This window comes from Colias philodice, chromosome 12 (genome assembly GCF_061535455.1).
Source record: "Colias philodice isolate Cphi_HAF_F1 chromosome 12, ilColPhil1 Martin Lab GWU primary, whole genome shotgun sequence".
Classification (NCBI taxonomy): Eukaryota; Metazoa; Arthropoda; class Insecta; order Lepidoptera; family Pieridae; genus Colias; species Colias philodice.
Genome location: NC_143097.1, coordinates 1,483,141 through 1,509,066, shown reverse-complemented (window position 1 = coordinate 1,509,066; position 25,926 = coordinate 1,483,141). Strand labels below are relative to the sequence as shown.

Genomic DNA, 25,926 nt, shown 5'->3' with positions numbered 1-25,926 from the left:
CATAATATTATGTATTACCTTTAGAAAAGTAATATGTATATTATACATGTAATAAGTACCTACATAATATTACGTGGATATCTCATTATTAAATACAGTATTATCCACTTGTTTAATGTGACTAATGATATTGAGGACAAAATAAAAATACGCAGTATCAAAATCGTTCAGTCCATTTTCCCTAGGGTTGCACACTCAAAATTTTGATTTCCCTAATTGCCATCAGATTCTGGAATCCAGAATCTGATGGCAATTAGGGAAATCAAAATTTTGAGTGTGCAACCCTAGGGAAAATGGACTGAACGATCTTGATACTGCTTATTTTTTATTTTGTCCTCAATATCATTACTCACATTACATAAGTGGACAATACTGTACTTAATAATGAGATATCCACTTAATATTATGTAGGTACATACTTACATGTATAATATACAATTATACATATTACTTTTATACAGGTATAAATACATATTATTATTTACACATACCTATATTTGTATATTCATTACCAGTATGCCATGTGAAAATATCGATATAATGATAATGTAGATCAAAACTGCTTATATATATTATAATTTTTTATAAAATAAAATAAAATTATATTTATTTTCGTAAGTATTAACAGACACACATTATAAAATTGACTTGGACAGCTTGGACTTGACGAATAGCCGTATTGGAAACTCCTGTAATAAGTTTTCATAAAATTATATTCTAATCAACAAACAATATTATAGTTACCTACATATAATATTTTTTTATTTATAGTATCAAAACGGGTAAGTCCAATTTACCAATAAAATCTTCAAAATTGAAAATTGTGATTTGTTTGACCCTTCTTCATCGAATGTTTTTCTATACACATTATAAACAACACCTCTTGCTTGTGATCGCAGCGGCTTTTTCGAAATTTTCGAAGATTTTTTAGACAAAATCCTAAAAATTATTCATCAACTGCAAAAAAGACAAATAATTTGACATCCAATTTGATAGTTGTCAAATAAGTTGCCACATAAAAATCTTTTATTTCTTAAATATAAATATGCCATCAGATTCTGGTAGACCTATATAGATAATAATTTTGAAAAATATTTACGGTTATTTTAAGTAATTTGGATTTTGATTATTTCATTAACATTTTTTTCAATGTTTGTACCTTCATCCATACTTATATTTATTTTTTTAACACAATTTGAATTAACTTTGATTATTTCGAAAAAACTACAATGAAACGAAAGCTTTAAAATTTTTTCCAACAATTAATAATTACTAACGATAAATCGATTGCACGCATCAATTCACGCGCATTACTTTTTCTAGTGCTCGATTGTGCGAAGCGTTGCTGTAGTTGGAACATTCAACCTTAAGCATTATGCCACACAATGCGCTCTAGTGCTGTAATTGGAAAACGGGGCAAGGATGTCAAAACATACATTTGACGTTATATATTGTCGATTTGTTATCTGTCAAGTGTCAACTGTCAACCCGTTTTATTCAATATTATTCTCGGAGTTGGCAGAGGACGTTACGCTCACGGTCGATCTCAAATTTTTATCCCGTGCTGAAATAAACAGTGGTGAAACTAGGCCATGGCGAATGATATTCTATTTTATTCGCTGTCCTTACGTGCTTCATGAAATAAATAACATAGTATTATCATAGAACAACGTGCTCAAAATGGAAATCGTGAATATTGAAGACGGCCAAGCCGACCCGACAGCGGTAACGCGAAAGAAAAGTTTCTGGGCTAAAATAAATAATAGAACAACATACAGTTACTTGGTTAACATTGTTATTTCGATTATACTATTAACATGTTTAGTTTTAATATTATACTTCTTCAAAGAGTATTTAAAGACAATTTTATATTGGGTGGACGCGCAGGATCCGAGAATAATATTCCTTCTATTTATGGGATTGTTTTTAATAGTTAGTTTTCCAGTGACTATTGGATATTTAGTGTTGATAATAACAAGTGGTTATTTGTTCGGTATCGTGAAAGGTTTAGGAACCGTCGTAGTGAGTGCAAATTTCGGAGTAGCCGTGGCGCATTTTACTCTCAAAATGTTGAGAGCATATCTGCCTCTCGATCGACTGTTGAAGTCCGATACAGCGAGGGCTCTCCTCAAAGTGATCTCAGGTCCTCAAGCGTTCAAGATCGTGTTTTTCGCGAGATTAACGCCCATACCATTTGGGTTGCAGAACACGATATTCGCTGTAAGTACTTTGATACTCTATTGTTTTTAAACGCAAATATGTGCGTACGTAACACTACATTGATTGTAAAATGATAAACAAGTCGCTTTAATTGCGTGTGCTATAAAAATCGTAGTGACACTATTATTGCCACTGTTATTGTTATTTTTGGCTCAAAAGGAATCTTCATATTGACTTAGGGATAACAAATACAAAGCACAGAATGAAGTGTTAAAATTTAAATGGCATGTGAAAATATTTACAATATTATAATGTTATTATAATGCATATATACATTTATAATAAGCATTTGATTACTAGTGTCTATTTTAATCCAATTTATATCACTCTAATAGTGCTTGATAAGTAATTGAATTATTTAATGACCTTTAAAAGGCCTCAATATTATTATCTATTGGACAATCTTTTATTGTTTTGTACTCTTGTACATTGTTTAATGTGAAAATGAAATAATCCCCATTTTATATTAAGTTTATTATTATCTTATTTATTACCTATCTCTAATCTAACTTCTGACTACCTTTTTATTAGATATTAGTCTTGTATAACTTTACTTTATATTTACAGGACTCACTTAAACCAATGGAATTCATAGCATTTATAGCTCCTTATTTCTTCCTATTATTTTAATAATAATAATAAAGATGAATGCATGAATATGATAAATATTTAAAACCAAATGATTTCATAGCATTATTAAAGTTTCACATCAATCAAAAAAATCTTCAAACTGATAGTGTTTCTTATAAGATTATCTGTTTGATTTATTACCAGTTTTTGGGAACAAATCAGAGATTTGATAAAAATAATATGTTTGCTTTTGAGGATAAACATAAAATTTTTACAGGCAATTATTGACAAAATTTTGAATTAACAATGAGATTTCTTTTATAAAAAGATTTTTCTTATGTCATGGTTTTAAAAGGATTTGAGTATAACTTGGTTCTGTAATTTCAATTTCTATAATTTTTCTTACAAAAGAATCTCTTTATAGGACATATTATTATCTTAAATGGAAATGGGCATCTTATATTTATTTATTATTTTATTATTTAAAATGAATAAGGCAATGTCAGACAGTTTTGCATTGTTGTTAAAGTTTATTTACTTATGAACATTTAATTTATATATTTATTATTCAATATTCACATTTATCAATTAATAAGAGTTATAATTAGTAACAGATTTTTGTTGCATCATTAACAGACAAAATAAATATTGTTCAACATATATAAATATATGTATGTTATAAAACGCAAGATAAAATCTTTAACATTGTTACATTTGTTATTATTAATCATCATATTGTTTACAAAAGATAAAATATAACATCTTCATAAAATTTTTACTATTCCCAAGGCAATATTTACTAAGATTATGAAAGGAAAGTTTGTTTGTTTGTCATTCTTTCATGTTGTAATAGAGTGATTCTTTAATGTATTTTTTGTGTCAGACGATAGTCAAGAGACCAAAGTGAGACAGACTACTTTCTACTGCATTGAAACATTTTTTTCAATGGGAATTTCCTCTGACTACATGGGTGGATAGCTAGTAATTAATATTACTTTTTGCATGTTTAAACATACTTCATACATATAATAATTATAAATTATATAAGAAATACATATTTTAATATGAGTTTTCCTTAAGCCATCCACATTTACTAGTTAGGTACTGAATATTGTACATAAGAATATTGAGGAATATTATTTATTGAATATATATTCAATAAAATTATAAATGTCAGTAAAAAAATACTATGTACTTTCAAAAGGTTAAATCAAAGTAAAATGGGAAATGTGTGTTTATAATGTTTACCCTTAAAATGTATTTTAGGGTAAACATTATAAATGTGAACATTTACCAGTATCAATATTGATTTCGTATGCAATTTATTTAACACTAGCTGCTCCGCGCGGTTTCACCCCCGTGGCTCCGCTCCTGTTGGTCGTAGCGTGATGATATATACCCTATAGCCTTCCCCGATAAATGAGGAATCTAACACCGAAAGAATCTTTCAAATCGGACCAGTAGTTCCCGAGATTAGCGCGTTCAAACAAACAAACAAACTCTTCAGCTTTATAATCTTATATATAAAATTCTCGTGTCACAATGTTAGTCTGCATACTCCTCCGAAACGGGTGGACCGATTCTCATGAAATTTTCTGTGCATATCGGGTAAGTCTGAGAATCGGCCAACATCTATTTTTCATATGTACCACGGGCGAAGCCGGGGCGGGCCGCTAGTATTAGTATAGATTAGTATAGATGATATTTTATTATTAAACAAGTCGTGGGTTTTTTTAATTAAAGATTTGGGAATTACAAAGAATAATTCGAGTTTATAATTGACACGAGTAAATGAGTAATTGTAGCAGAGGTTAATTACTTGATCAGTTTAAATGGGGCGTTGTAAATGCTTGTTGTAATTAAGCTCACTGATGCATATGGCAATCAGTGTTGTTGTTATAAACATTCTGTCGTATTGTTGATAAGCTACTGATTTTATTGAAATTCATCTTTGTTGTTTGATTGAGGAAACAAAGATGGAAAGGATTTTATTGTGTTTTGAAGTACTTAGTTTATTAATAGGAAAATAAATTTCGAAATTATTATTATTTAATTGTACAATACATAAATTGTATGACGTAATTACGTATTTTATAATTTTAAAGTTAAACATATTATTTATTTTAAGTACATTTCAATTTTTATAATATTAAGACGAACCTCAATCATCGGTACAGCCTGTAAATCAGCGCTGTTATCGTGCAGCATTTTGCTGAGGCTGTGTACATTTGCTTTCATTTAATTTAAAGATAAATTTATTATGTAATGTTTTTGGCAATAAATTTCTTTTCTTTCTTCTTTCGTGCTTGACGTCAAAGGAACTTAAGTGTATTTTTTTATGTAGGTAACATAAATACCAATACACCTAATCCCCCTTTTTATGAACTCAAGCGCTAAAAGGATTACGTATTATACCTACTGGTTTCAAACAAAACATTTAATCCAATTGGAACAGAAATATACAGCGCCGCAACCTTGTAGAAATGCATATAACTCTTCGGGGAAAGAAATTAGCATTAAAATTATATGCTTGCACTGTTATAAGCACGCAATGCCGCACTAATAAAAGGCTTTAATTATACTCACACGTACGTATACAAATACCCACACTTGAACAATACAATGTTGCTATATTGGTAGATTATTCCTATTTTATTGTTTTATTTTACGCGTATTATACAGTCAAAAATTAAAGAACAAATTAAAGTCCAGTCTCCCTGTGAACGTATATTATGTCCAGGAGATCGTCGGGATAAATAATGTAATGAATAAATCGCATTCAAAATCCGTAAAAATCTTTAATTTCTAGAATTCCTATTGCTGTGTTCAAGATTGCTTATTCTTACACTAATACACTTGAAGATCGCAACCTCCATTTACACACGATAATTACTGGCTCAGGCACTTGCCTGTACTACACTATTATGAATAGTCATTACTTATTATCAATAGTGTGTTTTATGTATCAGTCTAACATTGGAGATGCATCACCTACTTAAACATAAAACGGTTACATAATATGAAAAACATTTACCCCTAAGGGGACATAGGATTAATACTTTAAGACTCTGCGCATGTGTTTATGCTGAATCCTATTAAAATAAAAAAATAAATAAAATAAAAAGTTCATTTATTTGCCTTCACAACTTAAAACTATTACAAACGAACTAAATATGTAAGTATGTAGCATTTTCGTTGTGAAGGACTAGTGTCTGAAATAGGTCTGTGATAGACCTGTAGTACAGATCACTAGCCCCCCTCGCGGATAGTACTAGTAAATACACTTATAGTTTCTAGGACTAAATAATGAGAAGAGAATACAAAAAATGAAAAACAGAACTTAATACTAATACTTATAAGTAGACCTATGCGTGACCAGTGTGTTAGTGAATGTTGTGTCTGCGTGTGTGTGTTTGTATGTATTTGTGCGCGTGTATATGTAAGTTTGTATGTGTGTGTGCCTGTGTGTGTCAGCGTGTGTGTTTAAGTGTCCGCATGTATGTATGTGTGTGCGTCTAAGCGTGGATATTTGCGTATGTGTGTTTGTGTGTGTCATGCACAGAAGGATGCATGCACAGTGTGGAAGAGAAAAGTTAGGTTTTGGTAATTAAAAGATCTTCAGTTTGTTGGTAGTCTAGGGATTTTAAATAATTAGTTACAGTTGATTTACATTTATATTTATTTTGGGGATATATGTTTAACGTTTTATTTAATTGGTTATAAAGGAAAGGTCCCATGAAGCAGAAAAATTTGTGCGAATGAAAACTTTTGAATTGTGAGGTCGGGCATATTTTATCTTTACGGCGTTGGCTAAACTGCAGGTTTTCGTCAAAATCTAGTTGAGTATGCTGTTTTATTATAGTTTGAAGTATAAACGATTGTCTAACAGTCAATACGTCCCACGTTTTATACAGCTCGGTAGTAGGGAAACGGTATGGAAGACCAGCCCCGACTTTGAGAATTGAGCGCTGAGCTCGCTCAATTTCCAACAGGTAAGTTTTTGCACTACCGCCCCAAGATGTGATGCAATAATTTATTATAGAACTACCTAAAGCGAAGTATACCATTTTGATCACTTGTTGATCACCAATGTGCCTTATACCCTTAAAAATGAAAATTAACTTACGCAATCGGCTCACGAGTATGTTTATATGTGGTTTGAATGATAGTAACTGATCAACGGTTATGCCAAGATACTTAATTGTTTCAGCCCTCTCGAGTGACGGACATTGACAATTTGGGAGAGTTGAAGAACATGTGTGGGCTGTAATAGTAAAAGATGTTGATGGAAGTTGTTTAGATCTATGAGCAAAGGCCATATATTTGGTTTTTGTGACGTTTAACGTCAGGATATTGTATTGAAGCCATTTACAGACACTGTTAAATCCTTGTTGAGCATATTCGAATACCTCCTCCCATGAATTACCTATATTGTTTCATATTTCTTCGTAAACATACGAATAGATGTTGAAACTGTATCCAATTTTGTTTAAAATAAGTTTTAGAATTATGCGAGCATAATGTGTACATTATTTAGGGTTCATTATTTAGTGAATACTGACACATCCGATTCCATACAAATCAACATGCTTGTGCCTCTAAAGTCTAGACTCTATACCAATATTGTTTTTAATTTACTCATATAATATGTACGATATTATATATTATGTATTTCCTCACATTGACAAGATAAAAATTATTTGATGTACACATACCGCATATGATACTATATAGTGACTAATAAATAATAATACATATAATAACCGGATAAGATAGAATACCGAGTAAAGGATCAAATTTATACTAGGTATTATATCTATCTACGATTCTATATAATCGCAACAGATTATTTTTGAACCTGCTGATATTGAAAGATAGGCCTTTGCAATCTGATAATATATTTTCAAGTTCCATGTAATTGTGGTGATCCAATATTGTTGCTATGTAGGAGATGTAGTTATCTCAGCTTTGGAATCGACTTCCTCATTCAAGGTTTTCGAACTAATTGATATCGCCAATAAAGAACAGAATTTATACAAACACATGCTAGAAAACTTCAGGGGTTCAACAAAATACTTCAGGGGTTGTCAGTGATAATGTTTAATTCCCTTGCTAGATGACTTGCACGTTTGCCCCATATAAAATGTTATTAATGCAATGACAAGGCAACAGAATATGGGACGCAAAACATAACCTCATAACATCGATATTGCATAGTAATCATGTCATCCATCATCGCAATCTATTTATCTGTCATGGGAGCAATTTGCAGCTTTCTCTGTCATTCGCTAGTTCGTTGTTACCATTAAGTGCCTCTTTCACCACGCTTGTTTTAAAATTGAATGGTTTTCTTAAATGTTATATACCTATATCTCGACCTATATCTGCTATTCATCTATCATCTTTATAGTTTTCATTATTGGTTCTAAGTGGTTGTGGTTTCTTATTGGTTAGTAATGTAGCTACCGTTGGTTTCTTATTAGGTTTTACGTTACTATATACAGGCTTGTTCTTAAATAAATGTTTATTGGAATCATTGTCGGGTCTTCCACGCAAGCCTTCACAGGCCTCATATACTACCCAATCATCAGTTGAAACTTTTAATGCAAATAAAAGGAAGTCTCAAAACTACCGTGCACCTTTATCAAGGATATTTATCCTTCAACACTATTCATCATATTCAAGGCCAAGGTTAGTTGTTATTTGTACAGCGATAGTCAGATTATTTATACGGAACGATTCATGTCACGACTGGCGATGCTATCACTAGGGAGAGATAACGGCATTTTTAGTTTTGGTTGCGAATTACCGCGTTTTGGCTAAGGCGCTACCAAGGTTTTGGTTTAGGTCAAGGAATGTCCTAATGTCGAATGCTACGAATAATATGTTATATGCATGTGTAATGTAATGGACAATGTCATTGTAAATGCCTTAGTAATACATGCATAGATCAAAATTATGCAGGCAGCAGAGACATCGAAATACATAGTAAGGAAGTGGTCTAGTCTCGCGTACTTTTTAGTGCGTTTGGAATATAAGCGTCTATTTAGAAAGAGGCCCATTTCCAGGATCGTAATTCCTAGTCAACAATTTCTCACGGAAACAACCAATGAAACAAGTGGCGTATATTACTATATTTTAACCATTCTCTGTATTTCCTTGATTAACTTGCAGGTGCAGGCTACAAATAATATAGTTAACTTAAGAGTATGTCATATATAAACACTGGTTTGCGTCAGAGTTTTATGAGCGCATGTCTTAGATTATTGTCTGGCATTTTCCTGCCATTAATGTACCGTGTAATTGTCCAACGTTTGTTGTTCGCAGGCCCCTTAACGTTTAAATTAGGTATGATGAACGAGGAACGAAGGGTGATTGATTGTAAAACAAACAACTGATGATAGGGCCAATTGCCTTGAATTATGAAGAACTTTGGTGGTTAGGTGTGCAGTTGATCGCGATATAGGCTGTCATTTTTAACATACTGCAGTCAAAGCCTCATATTCATGGTAAACATTTATTGAGTGGTATTGTTCCTCTGTCGAAAACTTTTGGACATACGTTATCAACTGTGTGACGTGTTGATTAAACGACGTTAAATAAATGTTTACAATGAATTTAGGGTGATGGAATAGGGAGTGCATATTTTATGTCGCCCATATTTGTGACCTGTGATATGGCTTCTTTTGAGATTGCAACTATCGCGATGAAACATATATTCAACAAATCTGCATTATAATACATAAACAAGTATATAAAATCGTATCAAACGCATAAAAGAGAAAGGTCTAACGCTTATTAGTCCATTGAATAAAAAGTTCTAGAGTGCGTGAGTTAGTAACGTAAGATGTTTCTTCGGAAACATGTCAAGAGTCCCTAGGTAATAAGCATACTAAAACCCCGGGCCACTAGGAGGAGCCCCGGACTGGGGGGAGGGGGGAAATGGGTCCATTTTTTCATTTTTCGCTTAAATCTCAAAAACGGTACATGTTAGAGAAAAACTTTCAAGGAAAAGTTGAAAGGCCATAAAATTATCTACAAGTTGCACCTGAATCATTTTTTCCTATATCCTACCGTTTCTGAGTTATACGCAGTAAAACATGATTTTGGCTCAAACAATTTCCACATCAATCGATCAAAAATATTTCTTTCTTCCAAAAAACTCAAATGTGCAACTTGTGACCGGTACTGATAGATTGCTCTTAATTAGGTCTATAATTGGTAAAATAAACACAATCCTCCATGGAAGCCTTTAGGAGGAATCGATTGTCAAAATATTATATTATGGTAGTTTGAGTTACTGAACTTGATCTTTTTATTTTTTTCTTCCAAAAAACTCAAAAGTGCAACTTGTGACCGGTACATATAAATTGCTCATAATTGGGTCTATCATTGATAAAAATACCAGATTCCACCACGGAGGCGTTTACGGGGAATTGAATTTTATTAGGGTAGTTACGATACTTGAACTTTTTATTTTTTTTTCTCCAAAAAAACTCAAAAGTGCAACTTGTGACCGATACTGATAGATTGCTCTTAATTAGGTCTATAATTGGTAAAATAAACACATTCCTCCATGGAAGCCTTTAGGAGGAATCGATTGTCAAAATACTATATTAGGGTAGTTTGAGTTACTGAACTTGATCTTTTTATTTTTTTCTTCCAAAAAACTCAAAAGTGCAACTTGTGACCGGTACTGTTAGATTGCTCTTAATTAGGTCTATAATTGGTAAAATAAACACATTCCTCCATGGAAGCCTTTAGGAGGAATCGATTGTCAAAATACTATATTAGGGTAGTTTGAGTTACTGAACTTGATCTTTTTATTTTTTTCTTCCAAAAAACTAAAAAGTGCAACTTGTGACCGGTACAGATAGATTGCTCATATTAAGGTCTATCATTGATAAAAATACTAGATTCCACCACGGAGGCGTTTACGGGGAATTGAATTTTATTAGGGTAGATACGATACTTGAACTTTTTATTTTTTTTCTTCCAAAAAAACTCAAAAGTGAAACTTGTGACCGGTGCCGATAGATTGCTCATAATTAGGTCTATCATTGATAAAAAAACCAGATTCCACCATGGAGGCGTTTAGGAGGTATTGAATTTTATTAGGGTAGTTACGATACATGAACTTTTTAACTAACTACCCTAATAAAATTCAATTCCCCGTAAACGCCTCCATGGTGGAATCTGGTATTTTTATCAATGATAGACCTAATTATGAGCAATCTATCTGTACCGGTCACAAGTTGCACTTTTGAGCTTTTTGGAAGAAAAAAAATAAAAAGTTCATGTATCGTAACTACCCTGATAAAATTCAATTCCCCGTAAACGCCTCCGTGGTGGAATCTGGTAGTTTTAGCAATGATAGACCTAATTATGAGCAATCTATCTGTACCGGTCACAAGTTGCACTTTTGAGTTTTTTGGAAGAAAAAAATAAAAAGATCAAGTTCAGTAACTCAAACTGCCCTAATATAATATTTTGACAATCGATTCCTCCTAAAGGCTTCCATGGAGGAATGTGTTTATTTTACCAATTATAGACCTAATTAAGAGCAATCTATCAGTACTGGTCACAAGTTGCACATTTGAGTTTTTTGGAAGTAAGAAATATTTTTTGATCGATTGATGTGGAAATTGTTTGAGCCAAAATCATGTTTTACTGCGTATAACTCAGAAACGGTAGGATATAGGAAAAAATGATTCAGGTACAACTTGTAGATAATTTTATGGCCTTTCAACTTTTCCTTGAAAGTTTTTCTCTAACATGTACCGTTTTTGAGATTTAAGCGAAAAATGAAAAAATGGACCCATTTCCCCCCTCCCCCACTCCGGGGCTCCTCCTAGTGGCCCGGGGTTTTAGTATGTTTATTACCTAGGGACTCTTGACATGTTTCCGAAGAAACATCTTACGTTACTAACTCACGCACTCTAGACCCCCCTTGGAGGGACTCATTCAATGGACTATATCAATACTGATGAGTTAAAATAATGGGGATGACAATAGTTCCCAAATCTCTGAAAATCCAAAGTCCAAAAACGACTTATCTATTAACGAATACAGATTAATTAAAATATTTAATCAAAGCGTATTAAGTACTACTGAGATAGCGGGAATCCCCCCACGAAAAAAATAAGTAATACGGTGTGCCAAAAGGGAACTTCCCTTTTTCGGAATACGAGAAAATAACAATGTACGTAGTACGTACGTACCTAATTTATGCAATAAATCAAATTATAATAATTAGTAGTTAGGTAAAACTAAAAAATAAAAATGATAATCAGCAGTGATGCATGTTTTTACTAGACAATGTAATACCTGTTTTCCTATGTCTTTTAATATAAATAAATATGAAATGTAATAACGTTCTATTTAATGCGAGTTTCGATTTTTATTATATTTATAAGTTACTAGATTTCCGCCCGCGGCTTCGCCCGCGTTTTCAAAGGAAAACCCACATAGTTCCCGTTCCCGTGGGATTTCCGGGATAAAACTTATCCTATGTGTTAATCCAAGTTACCCTCTATATGTGTGCTAAATTTCATTGTAATCGGTTCAGTAGTTTTTACGTGAAAGAGTAACAAACATCCATACATCCATACTTACAAACTTTCGCCTTTATAATAGTATTAAGATTAAGATTTTGTTTCACTAAAACATAGTGGATTAGATAGTAGAGTAGTACCTACATAATAAATATCATTCATATATAATTATTGTTAAAATAGTATTTCTGCTAATTTATTCATAACAATAAACAATGTATTTTTATATAACTCTCGAGTCTATGACACTTCAGTAAATTGGACACGGTGTAGACATTGCTTTAATTAGCTACGAACCTTTTGTGAGTGGTGTTGAGTGCATCATTATGCAAAACTTGAGTAGAAGAAATGCTGATGAGCTCAATAATTTGGATGCAAATGCAGAGGGACTATTAAAAACCTGAGTACGTATAGAGTGGGTGGTGTTTAGTGTTGTTGGAAAGTTGTACGTATAGTTATAAAGAGATAAAAAAATTGAAGAGGTTACAAATACATACTTATGAGAGTCATGTTGTTATTTCCTAGTAATTATACCTGGAGAAATTTCCATAAACAATAGGTAATAATATAGTTTAAAAAAGGAAAAAGTAAAAACGCTTTATTATGATGATTTTATAAAATTATTGTGTTCTTTTATAGTTAACTAAGTGTACAAAGTTTGAATTTAATCTGTCCGTTTAAAGTAGGTCAAAATGTCTAAAGAAATTGGTTACATACAGACATACTAACATACAAGTGAAGCTAATAAAAGTGTGTTAAACATGCGATACTTCATCACGTTGATATTTATGTAAAACTGAAGTTTATGATTCAGCTAAATAGATTTATCGAGCCCGACCGTTATATTTTTAAAACTTATAAATTTTTAAAATATGTAACATTGAAATAGAAAATATATTAAAACCTCTATAACCGACTTCAGAAAAGGAAAAGTTCTATTTGCGTATGTATTTTTATTTTCTTTTTTATTTATACTTTGTATGCCACTAAATTGCTTCAAGTAAATTCTTATTATATTGAGCAATTGTTATTATTGAGAAAGTTTCCTACACTTTCTCTAGATCCAAGACTAAATAGAAGCAATAGAAAACAATAATGATAAATCTATAAATCAATGTCCACTAAATATTTTGCGTTAACAATTTTATCCTCTGGTAATAAACAAGCATGTACATAATATGTATTATATCCTCGTGACATTATGACACCAGTTACAGTCCCCTAATATTAGTGTCAGCTAATAAATGTGTCAATATAACTAAATTATATGTAGGCACGATTGATAATGCTCAGGCGCAAGTGGCGTGGCAACGGAATAAAATATTTGGTTAGGTTACTTGAAAATATTTGATTGGATTATTTGAAAATATTTGATTGAACGAAGTTGGATGATAAGGCTTCTAAAAGGATATGGTTGTTAAAATATCATAAGTTTTGTGATGTGTCTAATTATTGTTGTTTTATGGTATTTATTATTACCTATGTAATGATTTTGACGGTATTTTCACCATATTAGTTAATTATAATCTTAATCATCGCGATTATCGTAGTCCGAAGTCCTATACCGAAGTATAGTTATTTTTGGGTACTTACGCGATCCATATGTTATTGTAGTAACACAAAAAAATGTAGATAGGACAGTACATATTACAAAGAAATAAAAATAGCACGCGCAGACAAAAGCCATGTCTTAAATTATACAAAAGCACTATTCATCACTATTGTATAGGTGACTGTAGAGTGTAGATCCATAGATACGTAGTTCAAAATGATAAAAGTACACAATTGTATAGTGAGTATAAAGAAGTAGATAGGACATTAGCACTTCGGGAGTTGCACGTTGAAATGTGGCTAATTAGCTACATACTTCCCTTTTTCCCTCACGATAAATAACTTTAACGTCTAATCGTATGTGCGTTAGAGCGCCGTTTTTTGAGATCGAATGTTGTGTTGGTAACCTAATCACCTTTTTGCTTATAATATGATTGGGTACCTATATCATTCTGAACTGCAATGCACTGCGTCAACAAGAAAAAGTTCGCACGTGAAACAACGTTATCGGTCGCTCATTTAGCATTGTCTGAGCGTTGTTGGCGCCAGAGATTGTACGATACCCGTAGAGGCAAGTGGGTCATGGTTTCGTAAATAGGTTGCCTAAATCGTCCCGGGGGCCTTGTTTGTGCGATTCGACGGTAATGCCCAATTGTGTCACTGGGACTGGACTGAAGACGTGTTTGTCTTGTTTTGATTTGGATCTCTAATGATGCCTTACGGTTAGGATTATAGAAAGAAACTGGCTGGTGTGCGCTATGTTACAAGACGGTAGAAGTTATTCTAAGGTTTTTATTATAAAATAAATCAAAACTTGAAACTATGTTTAACAATTTAAAAAGGAATGAATTATTTATTTTTGTATTTAGTATATTATATTTTTACTTACAAATTAATTTGATGTATGTACGGTCGTGAATCGTGATACAGTAAATGCAAGAAACATGCTGCGGTCACTTCAAGCTAAAATTGCGCTAGATTTTTTTTCCTTTTAAGTACATATAATTACTGTCCCACTTAGTTCATTGAATTTATTTTCATCTTAATTAAAGTCCAATTACTGAACCTTGGATTAGATAACGAATATGTTTATTACCGTATTATTTCGGAAAGTCCACTGATTTTAGTGTTTCTGTACAGATATTTAAGTGTCCATTTTTAACTCAGTTCAAAACAGACTCGATATCAATGCAGTAAACAAACTGGTCCGGTATTTTTAACATACGTACGTTATACGAGTCGGTCGGTATGCAGTGATGTAAAATAAACATTTTATTTGTGTACCCGCGTTATATTGGACATTTCCATTGGACAAGCATCACGTTTATAAATATTTGCGTTTTGATACCGCGAGTTTGATGGTATGTTAACTGCTTTGATTGCTTCCTATGTAGGGAATGTTTGCGTAATGCGGGTAGTTTTTGATTGGTAGGATTTTAATTTCTAATTAATTGCTTCATTATGATATGACTGATAAAAGTGCTATTATATGTTTTGGTTGTGTCCTGATACAAATGTGTTATAGAAAGAATTGAAAGAATATTTTTATGGTTGATTTTTTAACACAAACAAATAGCAAAATATTTTGCACAATTAAGTAAATATACATATAAACCGCCGAAATCAACCAAACGCAATTTATTTTTATCTTGGTAACTTAAACCGACGCGGCGATGGAACAATTTTTGAAACACAGGAAAACAAATTAAATTTAGAATTGTTTACATTTTGCACATGGACGTTTCAATAAATAGCGGAAAATGAGTTACAGTTACTACTCGCATTTAAATTTCGTCTTGCACCACCCACATACGAGTACAATCTCAAAATCTATAAACATTTCACGCTGAGTGCACACTACAGGCATAGTATAAAGAGAGAAGTAGGCCAACTCCCGGCGTTTAGGAGCGCACGGTACCTAAACTCGCGAGGCGCAAGGTTGTCACTTGTCACATTGATATTTCAAATAATTGTATAATCAAACACCGACCGCTCACCGAAATGGCACGGCCCGAGAAGGAACACGGCTCGGTTCCTTCTCATGGACGAGTACAGTCCATGAGAAGGAACCGAGCGGCGTTGTGTGCGTGCGTACGTACATGGACGGGGGCGTGGCCAAGCGCTCCGCGTACATACAAACGGCGCGATGTACTTTTGTTCAAAGATAACATACTTCTCTCTTTATACTATGCTACAGGGTATCTTTAGATAGCCTCAGAAGTTGCATCATCAACTGATCTATTATTAAGAGCATGAGTGCCGTTGAATGTAGGCTTTAAAGTTTAAAGTAGACCTTGACTTGTGAAAACGGAGGCAAAACTTGGCGGAGTGCATCAGAGCCCTTAAACTACTCAAGAAAAGTATTTGTGGAAAGTTTTCGGAAACCATTTTGCATTATAAGCAAAAAGGGTCTTAAAATATATTTTAACGAAAACTATTTGGTGGCAAATAACATTTAAGTTCCTGCAGTGCTGGGATATGGTGTTGATTCATTGAATTTGTAGTTCGTAAACATTTCTTAAATCTCAGTCGTAAGTCGTAACACTGTTTTGAAATACTTAATTACCTTGTTTGTTTTTGTGTCTGTCCGAATTGATTTATCCGTGGGCTGTATAAAATTACTTCCGATGAAAACTATATTTTCAGTAGGTGTTTATCTAGGAATTAGAAGTAACGTTATTTTCTTATACGATTTCATAAAAAATACATTATTAAGTAAATATTGGCAGTCCGTCCTGGTGGTTTATTGCATGGCACCATGCCACAAGGCTAAGATTTACGGCCAATGAAGTGAACGTCTTTATTACCACGACTGAAAAGTTTCATCCATAAAAATCTGGTTTATCTGAAAATTGTCGTAATTAATTGCCTCGATTTGTTTTTATCTCGAAGATTGCGCTATCTTTAGATACGCTTATTTCGATTGAAACAGATCATGTTAATATTCTGCTGTGTTTGCATGCAGATAATAATTATTATAATAACATAGGTAAACAGATAAACTAAACACTACAGTATATAAAGTTGCCTCGTCTTCACGATATGCGATATAAAGATAATGCTACTTAGTTTAATGGGGAAAGTAATTTGTAGCAGATTTAGTCACATTTCGTTTACAAATACTTATGAATTTTCTAAGAAAAATGCGACCGATATATAATAAAAGTATTTTAAGTATTAATACAATCTAATTCACTACTTTGCCTAATTATTGACATCGAACCAAACCTGACCAATGAAATTGATTCTCCCATAATTTGTTTAGAATTATAGATAGTCTGTTATACAAAACTATACATGACATCAATATTTTTGAATGCACAATAGAATAGAAAATATATTTACATTATTCTTCAATACATATTCCTTATTTTTCCTCACCAGGTGAGCGACGTCCGCGGCTGCGGCTACCACATAGCTACATTGCTGGGTCTGCTCCCGGCGCAAGTGATCAACGTGTACCTCGGCTCAACATTGCGGTCGATGCACGACGTGCTGCACGAGTCGCACGTCACGGGATACGTGGTGTTCGCTTTTCAGGTACAGGGTTGTATTTTATAAGTTGTAAGTAACCTTTGCCATTTATCACCCAAAAATCGCACTAAAGTTTGCTCAGGCGTTTTCGTCGAATTAAAGACCCACTAAACAGAATGACAAACAGTCTGAGAAAAGTTATTATTAAAGATGATATTTCTTATGGATAAACAGTAACATTAGAATCACAGACGGACTGTATCAGTCTTTGTCTACTCGTATATGAAATAATGTATATTAATGCATCCCTCGAGGTTTCACTTCATATCATACTCAAGTTATTGCCCAAAAATAGAATACGGTGAATAAAAACGTTACTTTGTCTGGTCTTAGCCAATAAAATCTATTCCGATCGATACTGAAGCTTAAGCTATAGTGTTAATACTTTAATAGGATTAATTTGTGCAATACTGTATGAAGATTAATCTTTAACCGTTTAAAATTCTCACAAAGTGTGCCCTAGTTATACAGAGACGACAATAAAATTTCACTTAATAAAGCCTTTAGTCGAGAATTTCCCAAAAAGCTATTCTCATACGGATTTCCGCGAAATGTTCCCAATGTAATGCGGTTTGCTGAAAATAGCTTAAACCGCAGTGCTAATGAAAGATAATATCGTTTATTGGTACTTTGGTTTGTAATGTATGGTCTCGGATGTATTACCACGGAACTGTACTTGATACTATAAAGAATTTATACCAAATATGATGCTTGAGGGTTGAGTGTTTGAACGCGCTAATCTCAGGAACTACTAATTCGAATTGAAAAAATATATAAATTTTAAATATGTAGTTCATTTATTGAGGAAGGTTGTTGGCTATATAACATCATGTACGACGGGAATGAACCCGCGTTGCAAGGCTAGTAAAGAATTTAAATCGATAAAAAAGTCTTTAATTATTTATTAATATGCTTCTGCCAGTGCCTTTCCTCGATTTGCATATTTGCCACTTACTGACCGTAAAATTTCCATAGAATCACGTCAATCTACAGCTTCGTTGCGAAGTGAAACGTGACACATAAATAATACAAAATAGCATTTATAGTCTGGATAAGTTTATTAGGTTCCGATTTTGATATTGAGCAGTGTCTTGAAGATCTGACTGCCTCACAAGAGTTTAAAAATTATCAAAGTTTGTAAAAAGATATAAAAAACGAATACTAAGTGAGAAAGAGTAAAGCAATAGCTTTGTCGTTAAATAATTCAGACATTAATCCATTCAATTTTATTTTATCTCGCAAATAATAAAATTGAAGTTAAATGAATCCAGGCTCTATTTCTATTTTAAAACAAAAGGCAATTCTATATTTGGATTCACTCGAACTGAGAAAGTTCCACTCTCGAACCGTCGATAACTCCGTATTTCTATGTTTTCTTTGGTTATAATTAGAAATTCGCATTAGTATAGAAGTAAATACATTAATATTCATCATTTATACAGCATTTTGAAGGACGAAGAAATGAGGGTAAGGCTTATTTATAGTCTAGCTATTAAATGCGGGAAAGTATAACCCTAATTTTCAAGCTCGATTTCTATATTATTACTCGTTGTCCCGGCAAATATTGTTCTGCCTTACTTTTAGGGGTATGAAAAATAGATGTTGTCCGATTGTCAGACCTACTCGATATGCACTCAAAATTTCATGAGAAGCGGTTATGCCGTTTCGGAGGAGTTTAACTACAAACACACGAGAATTTTATATATTAAAAGATATCTGTATCTTTATCTGTACTATTACGGCGGATATCAATAGTGGTCTAAAGATCCTTCATCAGCTCACTATTTTCACAAGATCAATTATCCCTATACCTATACCCGAAGAAGGTCGCTTAGTTATGAATGTTAACGGGCTCCTTGTATTACTTATTTGATGACCCATACAGCCATTTCTATGACAATAAAATAGCTCATGAAAAACGGAGCTTCTTTATTAGAGGTAATAATAAAGACGATAATGCAATAAAATTTATCTAATCTGACTAATCTGCAGGTGTGTTATTGCAACTATAGGCCAACTCATAAACCCTGCCATTAAATAGTTGTTTCATCCAGATATGAGTTGACAGTTACTAGAATAAACTCAATTTCAAGTGAAGTCTGGATTTAACAGGGAATTGTACCTATACAAGCTTTGCAATACTTAGCGATAAGGTAACTATGCTCTAGTATTATGAAGATAGGGGAAGCCTTTCTTTAGGGTTTGGTCTGTTGCACTAACTATAAATACTTTCACAATTGTCTACATAAACAATTTCAATTTGATAGGTAGTATATGACAATTTAAGGTCAAATTGAGGTGAAATAGCATATAGAAATATCCACATATTTGGTGCATACCCGTAATGTGATTTGCAGTAGGAGTTCATGCTGTTCTGTTCTCCCTTTAGATTTCTATACTAAAATAACTAACTGTTTCTTGGTTCTAGGATCATCTAATAAACGTCTGCTTACAGCACAGTATAGCTAAGTCAATAAACCGCGATAGTATAAAATATATACGACCAGCGTTTAACGCCGTCAGATGCTTCTTCCAATTTAATGTCCATTGCTTTTTGTGTATAACTTAAATCGCCAGTCCAGTCTGCATTTAAGAGTAAGCCAATTTCCGATCCTAATTTTAGGTGATCTGTCTTGGAAACCAGACTTGAAACCAGTTTATTTATTTGCTTTTGTTTGTTGCCATAACGATTAACGAGGAATGGATCCTTGATCTTTAATTATTCATTGTTTTTTGCATTGACGTCAAAATATAAAAAGGTTATTAAAAATTGTTATTATAAGTTATAACTTAAAGATTTTTTTTAATTTCTTTTTTTTATGTAATCTTCTTTTTATGTATAATTCAAATTAATTAAGACTGAATAAGACTCAAATTCTAATATGTATTTTCTCTTTCGGTCGCCTTAAAATCAAATACTTACTTCCCATTTTCTTCTCCTGGATATTCGATGCCAGTAGTTTCTGTTGTAGTGAGAGCCTCTCCTTAGGCATTCTTTATAATAATATAATATTTAATAAAAAATAAAAAAAAAACGAAACTAATTAAGAACCTCCGTTGTTTTTAACGTCGATTAAAAAACTAACCTTGAGTCTCTTCTTTTCTATCTTGGTATTTAAAGAATTTATTACTTGTACAATTAAATTACGTTGTAATTTTTTTTTATTTTTTACATCATGTGGACTTTACAACTTTAATAATTTCTTATGAATGTTAAAAAAAACCCCTGGAATAATAATTAAGTCTGCTAAATACATTAAATAATACTGAAAAAGTATCCGTAAGTTTAATATCGAGTCGTACCTTGTTGAAAATAGGCAGAAATGAATAGACATACATACATAATATTATTTTTATACATATTAGGGACTATCCAATATCCATACTAATAGTAATATTATAAATGCGAAAGTAACTCTGTCTGTCTGTTACTCAATCACGCCATAACTACTGAATCAATTTGCATGAAATTTGGTATAGAGATATTTTGATACCCGAGAAAGGACATAGGCTACTTTTTACCCCGGGAAATAGGATAGGTTATATCCCGGAAATCCCACGGGAACGGGAACTATGCGGGTTTTTCTTTGACTTCGCGTGCGAAGCTGCGGGTGGAAAGCTAGTATTATATAATTTGGAAAACTAAAATATCGTTACAATTTACGGGATACAAATATATAGACATGACAGATAAAATTATTGATTAACAAGATTATAAGTCAGAAATACGTTGGTGATAATGTATTTAAGTATTAGATACTAACTAATACTCAAGAGAATTCTAAACATATTTTATCAACTGAAAAGGTATGGGTACAACCGTACGAGTCATTGACTCTCATTTATCGGTTTTTATCACACTACCAAAATGACCATGATCTTAAAAGTGTACATGAAAACTTCTCCCTTTTTACCACGCTTCTGTTAGCTTCACCTGTATATTTGTATGTAACCTTTAGACTCGATTTTGGCCCACGTTAAACGGCCAAATTTCATTCAAACTTACACTTAATAATTGCATGAGTTTAAGCGTGTCTATTTTTTAACTATATCTATACTAATATTAAGCTGAAGAGTTTGTTTGTTTGTTTGAACACGCTAATCTGAGGAACTACTGCCCCCCTAGTCAAGTGGCTTTCTGTTAGCGTAGCGTTCAATAGAATAGACTACGAATGTATGAGATTGACGTAGGCTGTAGATAAACGTATCTACAGGTTACGTCAATCTCATACATTCGTAGTCTATTCTATTGAACGCTACGCTAACAGAAAGCCACTTGACTAGGGGGGCATGTCCGATTTGAAAAATTATTTCAGTGTTAGGGTACGCGCAGACAGAGAGCGTTCTGCGTTCCGCGTTCTGCGTTCTGCGTTCCGCGTTCTTTGTAATGTGAAGGATTTATAGCGCCGGCGCACACAGAACGCAATTAGACCGCGGCGGTCATTCGGAACGCTTGCGTTCTCGCGTTCTCTGTACAGAATTACAAAGAACTCGCGTTCTCGCTATGGCTGGTCCGTCATCTCCAATTGGTATCTTGTTTTTCTATTTCAGATTTTACATAGTCATGTAACTCATTGAAGCTATTTATTTGCATTCGAAAATAAATATAAAATCTCTCTTCATCTTGAAGCAGCTCAGGGATGACTTACTTTCTTAGCTCAGGGATAAGAATACTAAATTCTCCCATATCATCTCGTTTCGTGTTGTTAGGGTCTACCCAACATTTTCTACTTTTTTTTGACTCCTCTAGACTCCACAAAAGCAAGGCTTCATCTTCGGAAGATGAACTTTCGAGAGACATGTTTCTCGTGCGGAGAGTCACGAAATAGAACGCAAATGTCTTGAACGGCTCCTGTGTGCGCTAGAACGCAGAACGCAGAACTGACGAACGCAGAACGCAGAACGCGGAACGCAGAACGCTGTATGTCTGCGCGTAGCCGATAGCCCATTTATCGAGGAAGGCTAAGGGTTTTATATCATCACGCTAAGACTAACAAAAACGGAGCTACGTGGGTTAAACCGCGGGGCACAGCTAGTTATTATAAAAACTTGCTTGGTCTGATAAACAGAATATATAGGTGACTTTCCAACTAACAACTTTCTAAGAACAAACCACTTGATAACATTAAAAGGACCTTAACGAATGACGTACAGTGGCTGGCACACTGATTGAATGCAAGACATTGACACCAATTGCTTTTTATTGTCGCATTTGCCTTTTGTATACAATTGAATTTGGCCAAACGGTTTATGTGTAGGTATGTAGTATGAACGGAAAACTCAATTGGTTCAGACGTTAGACATATGTACGTAAAATTCTTTCTGCTTTTTTAGGATTTTTAGGGACTTTAATGTTTTGTGTTCTTGACTCTTGTTTGATCTATTTTTTTAACTAAACTTTTCCTAAAAGGAATTTCTCTCTGCTGAATTTCTCTCTATATGAATCGAATATTTTTCGACTAATGAAGATAGAGCGTTAAAAATAGAAAAAGACTATTGAAATCTAAAAATAAAGTTGTAGTTAACGAAGTTATTTCTAGAGTTCAGTTCGTCAGAAATAGATTTTACATTTACATCGCTATTTCTTTTTAGGCATCAAAAATATTTCGAATTTTTATGAAAATCATAATATTAAACAGCAGTGTTATAATTTACTTAAAATCACAGGTATAAGCATCCCCCCATGGACAGAATTAGAGGCAATATTTTACTGTTTTTATTAGGGTATTAATTTTTATTATGTTGAAGTTGACCACACGCAAGCTTATTTTTCTTTGTTCTGTGAAAGTAGTGAGTACTGTGGGGAATTATAATTGTTCATACTTCGTACTAATGTCCTTCCTTGATGGTAAATTACCACGGTTAATTTAATTTATAACTAGTTTCTAGATTATTTCAGTCGTACGACTTTGCTTTCATACAGTTTTATAAGCATTGAAATTTTGGAAACCCAATAAACCTTTTGAACGACTGCGTATTTTTGTAGTACAGTAAAGTAAACATGTTTACTTTTAATACAAATAAATGTCACGATGATTCGTTAAAAATTGGTCATACTCAACTTTGTATGTCCTATAAAGTTTTATGCTTTAGATTTAATTAGACAAACTTATGTTTATTTAAGAAATTATAGCGGACATGGCAAATCTCCTTTGGCAGTTGTCAACCGAAGGCTATAATTTCCTTGTTTCCTTGCTCTTTAATTAAACTGCATGACTATATTATGAATACCATAATATTATAGAGTCTTAGGAAGTCCTCATTCACAAGCTGGTACACCATTAATTAAATACTGGCAGGTGGAGTGTGGAAATATGTAGAAAGAATATTCATAGAGCATGGTTGATATTTTTGTAGGAATGTCGTTAATCTTAACATTATCAAAACATCAAAAAAGGATAAAAAGGGTGTGAATGTGATAAGTAATTTTTACACCCTTTCATAGGAATAATGTTAACGACACAGGCGTTATCTTTGGCTGTATTTCATCATGCTTTTTTATTACATGGCTTGGAATTCTTAGTAATTTAATCTTTCGTTTAATATAAATCTGATTTACATTGTTGTTATCGTCTTGTAGTACAAATGTATCCGCATGCGCATTTGATATATCTTCGTATTGCCAACTGATAACTCTTATCAGTCGTGCCCTGATGATATTGTTACCGATTTGCACTGATGATTGACGGATAAAGCTATCTGCTATACGATTTCGTAATTAAAAAATATTGCTGTATAATTGTAATGCGTCATCGTTAAGTCTAGATGTTTCTGGACTAATAAAAATGGAATAATAAATTAATTGTAGTAGGTCGTCCATTTTAAATTATTACAGTGTTAATTATTTGAATTTTTATTATATTTAAATTATTATTACCTTATATGAAAGCTGCATAATACATATAATTATTTTTGAGAGAAGTTATTTTGTTTACACTTTACATCTTGTTTAGGAAATAGGAGAAATGTTGAAAGACACTGGACTGATTTTTATAGTATTTTATATACAAGTAAAGTAAAACAAACATAAGATTAAGATGCTATTTATGTTTTAAAACTAACGTGTCATCCTTCCAATTTTCAGATACTAATCGGTATCACGCTCATGGTGTGGGTGGTGCAGAAAGCGCGGAAGGAGCTCACGATCGCCATCATGGCGGCCGAGCTCGGCAGGGACACGCTGTCAACGTCCAGTAGCTCGTCCAGCTAGCCCACGGCCCACACCTCGGAGGTGGAGAGCGCCGACAGCTAGGGACGCGCCCCGGGGTGCTTCGCCCCGATAGAGACATATGTGTGAACTGTGATATTATGTTTAGTCTGTGGCGGGAAAACGCTGGAGCTCGGATGACAGCTGTCACTTTTGACGTTTAGTTTTTTTTTAAGTTTTGGCCGTTCTGCTGGTCAGCTGTCAAATGTGTTACGATGTGTGAGTGCAATTTTTGTTTGTTTCAGAGTTGCAAGTAACAGTGCGATTTAATGTCTCAGTTTTAAGGTTTAAAATCTTGGTATTTGTGTGGAATTTTAGACGAAGACTTAATTGCCACTAAGCTGGATAAATAATAAATTTTATTCTTAGTTATCGCTATTAAAATCGGCCCAATTGAAACAACATACATTGAAAGGAGAAATACGGTCGTAGTTTGAAAATAATTCTGCGTAGTAAGCGAAACGAAAATATTAGCTATAAATTATTCCATCGAATACGGCTGACACAACGGGTCAATAAAATCGTAAATTTGGAAGATTTGAATATTCTTATCTGAAGAACATCGATTGTTATGCTATGTATCCACTTGTAACCGTATTATCGTAGTCTTTATGTTGAATAATATTTCAGTTTTATCATTGAGTAATATTCCAATAATTTAATAATCTGGGAATTTGTAAATAGAATCTGGCTAATCACTGATTTGGTATGAAGATGGACTATAGATAAAATAATTTGGAAAATCCAAAAGTGCACGCCTCATAATTTTTTTTTAATAAATATTTATTAATTATTATGTTTGTTTATTTAATAACAATTAAACCACATCGAATCAGACCCTGAAAAATGAAAGGGTTCTATTCCTGAGCATACTCAAGCGTAAGAGAAAAAAAAAGACTCGATTAGTAAAGTATTTCGGTCGCTATCGTGTTAACAAGAAAAAGGATCCGCACATACAGACACACGGACGTCCAAGACAGAACTTTTTTAAACTGTTTTTTAACTAGTTTAAATAACAAAAATGACATCAAAAATATCATGAACGTTAAAAATAGTGTTTTTTCTTAATATGTGTGTGTATGTATTATCTTACAAGTGCAATGTATGATACATAAAGACATTTTAAGTTTGAAAAATCAGATGTTTTGCGCGAAGTGACAGTAGTACCCACCTCAACGCTTCGCTTAAGAGGCGTGCAAAATATGGGTGGCCTATACGAGATGAAATTTGTTTTAACCCATTGAACCCTGATCCCGAACGGCCCGATCGGTCCACGACACAATATATTTT

The 25,926-nt window shown here is 33.1% G+C and overlaps 1 protein-coding gene across 1 annotated transcript; it reads left to right on the top strand.

Moving 5' to 3' along the window:
* The first annotated feature begins 1,508 nt into the window (after positions 1–1,508).
* On the top strand, positions 1,509–25,361 carry LOC149483777 (transmembrane protein 64). Its single transcript, XM_089701294.1, has 3 exons — positions 1,509–2,220; positions 17,280–17,435; positions 24,514–25,361. Exons 1-3 carry the CDS (start codon positions 1,681–1,683, stop codon positions 24,637–24,639), a joined length of 822 nt encoding a protein of 273 aa, XP_089557420.1. The 5' UTR covers positions 1,509–1,680; the 3' UTR covers positions 24,640–25,361.
* The last annotated feature ends 565 nt before the right edge of the window (positions 25,362–25,926 follow it).